At 40.5% G+C, this 10547-nt stretch overlaps 1 protein-coding gene and 1 long non-coding RNA gene across 3 annotated transcripts; one reads left to right on the forward strand and one right to left on the reverse strand.

Annotated features, from left to right (window-relative positions):
* Positions 1 to 3573: 3573 nt before the first annotated feature.
* On the reverse strand, positions 3574 to 5162 carry LOC139537467 (uncharacterized). The gene is made up of 2 exons (XR_011667544.1): positions 4393 to 5162; positions 3574 to 4278 (listed from the first exon to the last, which is right to left on the reverse strand). It is a non-coding gene; the product is annotated as an uncharacterized lncRNA (long non-coding RNA).
* Positions 5163 to 5203: 41 nt separating this feature from the next.
* LOC139537464 (enolase-phosphatase E1-like) lies at positions 5204 to 10391 on the forward strand. 2 transcript variants are annotated; one of them, XM_071338776.1, is made up of 5 exons: positions 5204 to 5563; positions 5792 to 6122; positions 6319 to 6449; positions 6635 to 6680; positions 6800 to 10391. In XM_071338776.1, the coding sequence occupies exons 1-5, from the start codon at positions 5325 to 5327 to the stop codon at positions 9737 to 9739; spliced, it is 3687 nt and encodes a 1228-aa protein (XP_071194877.1). In that variant the 5' UTR covers positions 5204 to 5324; the 3' UTR covers positions 9740 to 10391. The 2 variants fall into 2 exon arrangements, with proteins under 2 accessions (XP_071194877.1, XP_071194876.1); XM_071338775.1 differs by having other exon boundaries at positions 5205 to 5563; positions 5789 to 6122.
* The last annotated feature ends 156 nt before the right edge of the window (positions 10392 to 10547 follow it).

The following is a 10547-nucleotide window of genomic DNA, read 5'->3' on the forward strand; positions in this document are numbered from 1 at the left end:
CAATTCGGCACTTCAGGGTCTTACAGAAAGAAAAAACAAAAGTAGATTTTTTTTAACATTTTCAAATTTCTAAAAGTCTAAATCAATCGCAATGGGAATACAAAATATTGTGCTTGGTTAAAGGAGCAATCAGCAGTTGCTACATACATTTTTGGAATTATAATATGTAGGCTACCCATTGATTCTTGAAGAATATAACCTATAAATTCCTCATGAGCTTAGTTCAACTGTAGTACCCCATCAGAACCCCCAAAAATAAGATCAAATCACATTTTATTTGTCACATGTTTTGTAAGCAACAGGTGTAGACTAACAGTGAAATGATACTTACAGGCCCTTCCCAACAAGGCAGAGAGAAAAATATATAAATAATAGAAACAATAACACAAGGAATAAATACACAATGAGTGGCAATAACTTGGCTATATACCCGGGGTACCAGTACAGAGTCAATGTGCATGGGTACAAGGTAATTGAGGTAGATTATGTACATATATGTAAGGGTAAAGTGACTAGGCAACTGTATAGATAATAAACAGTAGCAGCAGCGTATGTGATGAGTCAAGAGTTAGTGCAAACAGGGTCAATGCAGATAGTGCGGGTAGCTATTTGGTTAACTATTTCACTAACTATTTAGCAGTCTTATGGCTTGGTGGTAGAAGTTTTTCAGGGTCCTTTTGGTTCCAGACTTGCTGCATCGGTACCGCTTGCCGTGCGGTAGCAGAGAGAACAGACTTTTTAGGGCCTTCCTCTGACACCAGCTGGAATAGAGGTCCTGTATGGCAGGGAGCTCGGCCCCAGTGATGTACTGGGACGTAAGCACTACCCTCTATAGCGCCTTGCAGTCGGATGCCAAGCAGTTGCCATACCAAGCGGGGATGCAGCCGGTCAAGATGCTCTCAATGGTACAGCTGTAGAACTTTTTAAGGATCTGAGGGCCCATGTCAAATCTTTTCAGCCCCCTTCAGGGGGAAGAGGTATTGTCGTGCCTTCTTCACGACTGTGTTGGTGTGTGTGGACCATGATAATTCTTTAGGGATGGGGACACAGAGGAACTTCAATCTCTCGACCCGCTCCACTTCAGCCCACTACACCTTGTTTTACTGCAATGTTTGTAAACAAACTGAAACATGGTTAAATCAAATCAAATCTAATCAAAACTACAGAACTACAGTACATTCGGAAAGTATTCAGACCTCTTGACTTTTTCCACATTGTGTTGCATTACAGCCTTATTCTAAAATTGATTAAATAAAACATGTTCCTGATCAATCTACACACAATACCTGATAATAACAAAGTGAAAACAGGTTTTTAGAAATTTTTGCAAATGTATTAAAAATAAAAAACAGAAATACTTTATTTACGTAAGTATTCAGACCCTTTGCTATGAGACTCGAAATTGAGCTCAGGTGCATCCTGTTTCCATTGACCATCCTTGAGATGTTTTTACAACTTGATTGGAGTCCACCTATGGTAAATTCAAATGATTGGACATGATTTGGAAAGGCACACACCTGTCTATATAAGGTCCCACAGTTGATCGTGCCTGTCAGATGCGTTGGGAAGAAAGCTGAGGAAGATGGCGGAAGTGGATGCTGAGTTTGAATTAAGCAGCGCGTTGAGTAAATTTGGTGAAGACGAATGTTCTGAATGGACAACAGTAATATCAAAAACTGGAACAAAAAGGAAATTGTCTAAAATTGGAGTGAAGGATACGTGTGTAAATGATAATTAATCGCTTCTTGTTGGGATGCATTTGTTGAGTAAGGATGCGTATGTGGGAAACCCGTTTGAGGTTATCAAAAATTGTGAAGTATGCGCTTGGAAAAGTGGAGTCTATCAAAGTGACCAGGAGTGGTCTTATTCTGATTGATTGTATTTCTGAAGAGCAGAGGAAGATTGCAGTGGGCCTTAAAATAATCTGGACAGCAGAAGTTTTGTGTTTTGAACTTCGGGGTAGAGCACCTGTCAAAGGAGTCATCTCAGGGGTGACGACGGATGTTCCGGTTGAATACCTGAAGATAATTCCTGGTGTGGTTGGTGCCCGGTGTCTGACACGCTGGGTGAATGGAGAGAAAGAAGAAAGTCTGTCGGTCCTGTTGTTTTTTGATAAAGAGCAAATACCTATGCATGTGAAGCTTGATTATGTAAGATACGCTGTAAGAGCTTCCGTCCCCAAACCACTGCAGTGTAAGAATTGTAAAGGATTTGGCCATGTTTCAGTGTGTGCAGACGAACAGAGTATATTGAAGAACGGTGTGTTGAAAAAGGATTTGGCCATGTTTCAGTGTGTGCAGACGAACAGAGTATATTGAAGAACGGTGTGTTGAAAAAGGATTTGGCCATGTTTCAGTGTGTGCAGACGAACAGAGTATATTGAAGAACGGTGTGTTGAAAAAGGATTTGGCCATGTTTCAGTGTGTGCAGACGAACAGAGTATATTGAAGAACGGTGTGTTGAAAAAGGATTTGGCCATGTTTCAGTGTGTGCAGACGAACAGAGTATATTGAAGAACGGTGTGTTGAAAAAGGATTTGGCCATGTTTCAGTGTGTGCAGACGAACAGAGTATATTGAAGAACGGTGTGTTGAAAAAGGATTTGGCCATGTTTCAGTGTGTGCAGACGAACAGAGTATATTGAAGAACGGTGTGTTGAAAAAGGATTTGGCCATGTTTCAGTGTGTGCAGACGAACAGAGTATATTGAAGAACGGTGTGTTGAAGGACGACGGTGTTGGAATTGTGGTGGGGAACATGATCCTGAGTTCCTGGAGTGCCCTGTAAGGGTGAAGGAAATTGAGGTGGCAAAAGTTAGAGCAGTCAATCGAATCTCCTATGCGGAGGCGTTTAAAAGAATTGAGAAAACAGTGATGCTAGTGAAGAGATGGTAGTGGACGCACCACAGCCTGTAGTAAATGTTTTCTGCCAGACAAAAGATACCCTGTGTGTTAAAAATATGGATTTTGTTGCGTTCATTGCCACAGTTATAAACTGTACAGCACAAGTCTAAAAAAAAAAGTAGAAGAAACTAGACTAGATTATTGTGGCTGCAGCAGAAACGTTTTTGGGACTCAAGGATTTTACATTGAAAGACTTGCAAGGGATACTGGCGCCGGAAGAGCCGCCCTTCCAGGCTCCCCTTGAGCCTGTGTAGGGATCAGATCTGTTTAATGAATTTCTTTAATAGAAGTTGTTTGATTTATTTATTTTTTGGCAGTATTTTGGCAGTTCAGGTTTTGGGGAATCCTCTTTCCATCCCGCATAGTAGATGGCGGCATAGACTAATCAATAGATTGTGATTGGACCCTGAGCCCATAGGAGTCCATTTTCAAATGTATTAAAGCCTCATTCTTTTTTCCATCTGTTAAATGGTTTTACTAAACCCCTGTCGAAGGCCGAGGGTTGAAACCAATGATGTCTACAAACCCTGATTGCGGATGCTATGTATGGCCATTGGGAGGCATTGAAGCCACCGGTCGGCCATATTGGTACTCCCCATTTGGCACAGTCCTCCATAGGAAGTAATGTAATTCTACAGTATTTCTATTAAATGTTTTAAGGACAAAATTACATTTATTTAAGTATTTATTTAAGTATTTGTCGTTGTAGTGAAGACAGTAACATAAATTATCAAAAATGTTTTATATATATTTGTATGCACTGTTAAGAGTAAGACAAGCATTTTGCTTCACCCACTATAACATCTGCTAAACTGTGTACGCGTCCAATAAACTTCGATTTGATTTGAGAAAATGGGAAAATAATAACAAGAAAAGCACGGATGCTGTTTTATCGTAGAAATTATGGATGGGTAGTTAATTCCCAAAAGTACAACATAATGAAATGTTAGAATTATTTGAATCAAAAGCATTTTTATCAAACGATTCTTGAAATGTTTCTGAGTTATTGTTCAAAACTTTTAGTTTAAGGTCCACAGTATTGTCTTTACTAAAACAATTTGGTCTTTGTTGTAAAACCATCAAAGCAAAGGCCTTTTGATCAAGCATAATGTAAGATATATTGTAGACAATCATCAACTATTGATTCAGTAAGATAATCAAGATCAAAAGGTAAGACTTTCTAACATTGATTTGACTGTCAAGTGTCATATGTTTCAGTCTCTCCCCACATCGTGGGTGTCCTTGGGTCGGTCGATGCAGTAGACGAACTCGGCAGGCATGAAGTATCCCAGGTATTCCACGGTGTCAGGAGTGGTGTCTATGTAGTAGTGGCCACCAGCTGAAGCAGTGAGTGTGCTCCACACGTAGGTCCAAACCCTGGATAGACAATAAAAAGCCAGTCAGTAAAAAGTGCAGATAGCAAACAAAAGTCCAGTTAGGAACAATAGATTAAGTCTATACTCATGGTCTGCAGATGAGAGGTGCGCGTACCTCAAAGTGTTTCGGCCACTTGTTCACATCGTCGTTGGAGTTGAGTGGGCAGGCTGAGAACTCCCTTGGCTATGCACAGGATGGCACCAGAAAGACAAGAAATGGTAATGCTCTCTTTGGCTGCATTTGAACAGGCAGCCCAATTCCGATATTTTTTTCAATAATTGGTGTTTTGACCAATCAGATCACCTCTAAAAAAGAGCTGATGTAAAAAAATCTGATCACTCTCCTCAAAAAATAGCATGGTATTCTAGAATAAACGGGTCTTGAGTGAGGTCTGTCAGCAAAATTGTTCTTCAGCCCTCGCTGCAACACTGTAGTGGCAAGAGGAGGAAAGGAAGATTTGAATCAGACAGACAGTTCAATATCGGTTAAAACCAAGTGTTCAGCAAATCCATGCATACACTAAGTCGCAATTTCCTAAATATGTTTTACGTCACACAATTCCTTCAATTTTGGGACATGTAATAGCAACAGTTCAGTCTTGCAGACGTCTGCCATTCTGTATCCTGTAGGAATCACAAGCCTCGAGCGACTGAAGATCACAGATTGGTCATCGCCCAATGGTCGCGTTGGTGATCTGCATAAAACGTTGGGAAATGCTGGTATTTTTCATCGTCTTTCACGTCAAGTTCGCGCCGCCCAACGGACCCCCGCCCAATCTGCTTCTCACCGCTTTCACAAGCCTCAATAATGAATGGGAAGTGGTGTTTCACCGCGCGGCACCGCGTGCTAGTGTCCACGAGCCGTGCAGCGCAAAGTCAATTAAGAACTCCTAGAAAAACCTTGGTTGGCCCACAAATATTCTCTGACGTTACGTAACGACGTCTGCTCGTCTCACTTCCTGGTTGACTGTGTGAATTTGTCCAAACATGACCGCGTGTGCTGTGTACAGGTAGAATAGATACAAGGTGTACCTCTTTTTGTACCTCATGGCTTCTGTCAGGGACCTGCAAGCTCGACGAGTTGAAAATAATAATACACGCACTCTGTTGAACTCAGAAGGCGTTTATGAAGCAGCAGAAGATAATTCATCCCAGCTCATTCTGGAGAACCCCGATCCTGATATCGTCAAAACAATCTCACATTATTTCGAGGCTGCTCTCAGTGGGCAGAAATATGTGTTATCCCATCCCGTCACAGACCATGGCACTGAGTCTTCAGCAGACAGGTAAGCACACATGGAAAGATGAACCCAGATAAATTGGTTAAAAGTCAGTGCAGTGCCCTCAGCAATGCTTCTACATAAATGTGTGAAGCATTAAGAATATATTCCTATAGCTAGCTTATTACAACAATGTCAAGAAAAATGTATTTGAATTAACATTGCAATTAACACAACCAAAAGTGTGAACATTGCAATGCTTGTCTTTGCCTTTTCTCACACATATATCAGTAGGGATTCAGGGGACAGCCTGTTCATAACTCAAGTGCCAGTGTCTGAGGTGGTGAGGTCTGTGAGAAGATGTCACTCAAAGGAGAGGTCAGAGTTCACATGTACCATAGAATCAGAGGAGGAGAGCGGGGAGGAAGATGGACCTGCCACTCCCCAAAGGAAGCAGCAGGTCTCACATGCAATGAAACATCACAAGAGGAAAGCAGAGAAGCATGGCCTGAAAAAGTACTCCTTTCCCTTCCTGGGGAGCGTTTACAGAAGTAAACCCCTATCTAGTCGAGAGAGGACTTACAGAAACACACACCTACCACTATTAAAGAGTGTGACCTTCTCGGTAAGTAGGCAGCACTTCTTGAGTCAAATTCGTATTGTAAAAAAAGATCTGTCATAAAATAAAACAAAGTCCAGCTTCTGATACTTATCATTTGGATCATATATAGGCCTAATGTATTCATGGGTAACTAATGTGTCATATGCTTCTAAATGTCTTCTCAGTCTCACTGACATTTAATCCCTTTTGTTTCCAATAGAGTAAGGCAATTGGAGGCTTTTTTAGATGCGTCAAAACACTGAAGAAGTTCTCTAAAGGAAAAGCGACTTTAGCCTCAGCTTTACCAAACAGATATCTGGATGAGGAAGGTGAACTGTCTCCACTGTCAGAGTAAGTTTTCTACAGCTCTAAATTTTTAAATAAGAAAAGGTTGTAATTGCGGGAGATGGTCAGTGCTCTTAATGTAGATTTGAGCTATGAAACGGGGCAGAACACATTTCTTCCTTTGAGCTTCTTTATAATGATTGTATATTTCTGAGGTGTATAATGCTGTTTTTTTTTCAATGGACCTACAGACAGGAGGTGGAATCTGAAGGTAGTGATGATGACATCAGAGTGGTGGTGAGTATGATCAAATAATCTTACATTTTATCTAGGCTCTTTTTCTCATTGCATCATGAGTCAATGATTTGCTATTTCAAGTCTGGCAGTACATTTATCAAAACATTTCTTTCTTACAGGAAAATACACTTTTAATGCCATTTCTGAAAAATAAAAATAGGCAAACTTGGTGTCATCCATCATCTGAAGCTGAAAAGCAATGCAGAAAGTTTTCATCTGTAAGCAAATACTTCACCAAAGACTCCACATCAGTAAGCAAAGACTCCACCGCCAAGACAAAGAAACGGAGCACAAAGAAAACACAACACCTCCCTCATGTTAAACAAACTCTTTCCTTGGTTTCCAAAATGATTAAAGACACACCATCAAAGCGGAGTTTTGCTGGTTCACGGCGAATCTTACCTGAGAAATGTAACATGGCAGAAAAAGAGACTAACCCAGAGTCAATGAGTTGCGTTAGGAGATGTTCATCTGGTAGGAGTTTGGTCCGCAATGAAACACAAGAACCTGGGATACATTTAGCTGACAATACAGATGGACAGGAAGAGAACGACAACATGGACATTTCATTGACAGAATGGAAGACAATGCTGAATATCGGATTTGTCAGTGAGGAAGTAGAGGGGACTAGAATAGGCCAGGCAGTGGCCATAACGAGTTCACCTATTAATGAAGTGCAGGAAAGTGAAGGAAGCTGTTTGGAGAGGACCCAAGTGGGCAGAGCCATGACCCCCAGTGTGACTGAGCAGAGCCCTGATCGTGACCATCAGAACCAGACAAGAGAAACAGAGGCTGATCCTGGAACTAAAGGTCACAACCCCCCTTCAACAGAACCAGAGCTCACAAATGACTGTACAAATGTTGATGTTGGGGGAGATTATGAACAGAAGGGAAAGAAGAGGAAGAAAAAGAACAGGAAAATAGAGGGAGGAGATGATGAAAGTATAGAGGACCGAGTTGTGCAGCCTCCATGCCAAGAGGCTCCAGATTATCAGGAACTAGTCACCTGTGTGAGTACAAGCCCCATACAGGGAGGAGAGGCTACTGAGAGAACCCAGGATAACAAGGCAGAGCATTCTGTTTCCACGTCTGGTGAAATGATTATGCCACAGAAAAAGAAGAGAAAAAAGGAGAGGAGGAGGGATTCACCATGCCATGCTGATACAGATATAGGCCTAAAACTGGAAGAGAACCCCAAGCTATCATCCCATGCTGGAGGTGGTGCTATAGTTCAGACCGAAGACATAGAACTGAAGAAAATGAAGAAAAAGTATAAGAATTCCACAGCACATGCCATCCTGGAGGAAGGACCAGAAAAAGGACATTTTCTGAATTTGAGTTTGGAATCACAGTTAGATGAGGTAATAGGACCACAAAAGGGAACAAACATTTCAACCCTCCCTGAAGATACTGTCACAAACCTACAGGTAAATGCTACTGATATAAGACAGAAAACAATTGAGTGCTCTATAGTCCAACTTACTAAATTGGTAGCCCAGAGAAAGAAGCATAAAACCATGGCACCAATAGACAATTCTTTGGCACAGAGTGACGGCACAATTTATTTTAGGAAAAAGAAAAAGGCAAAGAAAGATGGGGATTCCTGCAGCAATGAAATGGTGGGAAATTATACTGAAATTCCTCTGACTACAAGTACTTTATCTCAATCTGGTCAAATCGATACACTGGAGAAGAAAAAACGCAAACGAGATAAGAAACAGAATTCTGACATTCATGAAGATTCTGAGGCCAGACCCAAAGAGAATGTTGTGAGCCATGAGAGGTCTGAAGACAAGGTCACGGAGAAGAAGAGGAAAAAGAAGAAGAGGAGGAAATCTTCAACTGACGATGGCGCCGTTGTTCAACTACAAGAGGATAATATTCAAAAATTCCATATCACCCTCAAGAGTACTGTGTCTGAATCCAATGACACTGTGCCACCAAGAAAAAAGCGAAAGAAAGATAGGGATTTAGTAACTCCTTTGAGCACAGAGGAGAGACATCAAAAGGACAGCATACCACCTGAAACAGATGAGATCACTAGCCCAAGAAAGATAAAGAAGAAAAAGCGAGATGGGTCTAAAGACACTTGTTCTGTCATACACAAGGATACAGCAGCTCCACTGGAAAAAGAGAGTATTGGCATATCTTTGGAGGGGTGTGAGAGGTCTGCTTTGACTCCAGATGACACAGTTTCTCAGAGGAAAAATAAGAATTCCCTCACCAAACATGATCCTGAGCGAAGACTGAAAAATGATGCAACTAAAATATCTCAGAGGATGAGCGCAACTGTAAAAAATTCTAGACCAGAAGAGAAAAAAGAGATAGATACAACTGAAGTGAGACTTGAAGCTGAAAGTGCCTTTATATCCTCAGAGAGAAAGAGGAAAAAGACAAAGAGGCGGAAATCCACTGATTACGAAGTACCAGCGGTAGGACATCAAGATAATGATTACACTGCAATATTAATTGAAACGACTCAGAGTTCTATGACCCAATACACAGAAACAGAGTCACAGAAGAAGAAGAAAATAAATGATAACACTGCAATGCTAATTGAAACGACTCAGAGTTCTATGACCCAATACACAGAAACAGAGTCACAGAAGAAGAAGAAGAAGAAAATAAATGATAACACTGCAATGCTAATTGAAACGACTCAGAGTTCTATGACCCAATACACAGAAACAGAGTCACAGAAGAAGAAGAAGAAGAAGAAAAAAAGAAATGATAACACTGCAATGCTAATTGAAACAACCCAGAGTTCTATGACCCAATACACAGAAACAGAGTCACAGAAGAAGAAGAAAATAAATAGAAAATCTAACAAGGAATCAGTTGCCCCGAAGCACACAGATGGAAGACAGACCGGGGAGATGTCAGAGGCGACGTCAGACTGTCTGCCTTTACCACAGATTAATCCTGATCCTGTATCAATCTCCCATGAACTGGTTTCATCAGCAGAGAAGAAGAAGAAGAAGAAGAAAAAGAAGCATGGAAAAGATGCAAATCAGGATTACCTCGCAACCGAACACATTGACTCAGTGGTGATGACATGAAGCATGCCATCTGAATAAAACAACCCATAGCTTGGAGAGGTTTTTGATGGGTGGCCTTTGGTTATAAGGGAACAGATTTTTAAATGAGTAGATTCATTGTACACCACCTCTATGATGGTTGTTCTTCCACTCTTTAGAGACACTTGTATGCGCATTCAGATGATAAATGTGCATGCATAGGCTAGTCAGATAAACAGTGAACGTTTTCAGTGTTAAGTTACCACTAAATGGTGTTTTGTAAAGAATATTTTTATCCTACCCTGTCACCTAGTGGACAATTTAAGACAAAACACACTGGTTTTATTGCAGTGTAAGTGACATGTTTATAACTTGGATTCGAATGTCATGATGTTTCATTAGTCCTACTACATATAATGTATGCCAGTGCTGCATGAGAAAGTGGTTAATGTGTACATTTGACAAGATTTGTTTCTTGTTCAGTTTTGAAATAGATTACATTTCTAATGTAATTCCCTTCAGTAAGGGACATTGCTTCAATATCCTTTGTGTGCAGTGCATCATATGAAGGCCTAGTCTAAACATTGTCTCCACAACCATTATAGTATTACTTTTTATATTGGCTCCATACAAGTGTATTTGTAAGTATGACTGTCTATTGAAGGATGCACAATAAATGTACAGTTTATCAATGTTTTATTGTAAGACTAATGTGTTATTGATTAGCAGCACTGTATTCATAGAATTAGATCAGTTCAGGCAAATATTGTCCAGACAGATATATAGGCCTATAAAACATAACGTTAATATATAATTATGTAATATTAATTGATAATCTGGTTGCAACATA

This window comes from Salvelinus alpinus, chromosome 13 (genome assembly GCF_045679555.1).
Source record: "Salvelinus alpinus chromosome 13, SLU_Salpinus.1, whole genome shotgun sequence".
In the NCBI taxonomy this organism is placed as follows: domain Eukaryota; kingdom Metazoa; phylum Chordata; class Actinopteri; order Salmoniformes; family Salmonidae; genus Salvelinus; species Salvelinus alpinus.

Coding starts and splice junctions, on each gene's coding strand:
- LOC139537464 (XM_071338775.1), top strand. CDS start 5,325: ATGGCTTCTGTCAGGGACCTGCAAGCTCGACGAGTTGAAAATAATAAT. Junction 6,123..6,318: donor TAAAGAGTGTGACCTTCTCG/GTAAGTAGGCAG, acceptor TGTTTCCAATAG/AGTAAGGCAATTGGAGGCTT. Junction 6,450..6,634: donor GAACTGTCTCCACTGTCAGA/GTAAGTTTTCTA, acceptor ATGGACCTACAG/ACAGGAGGTGGAATCTGAAG.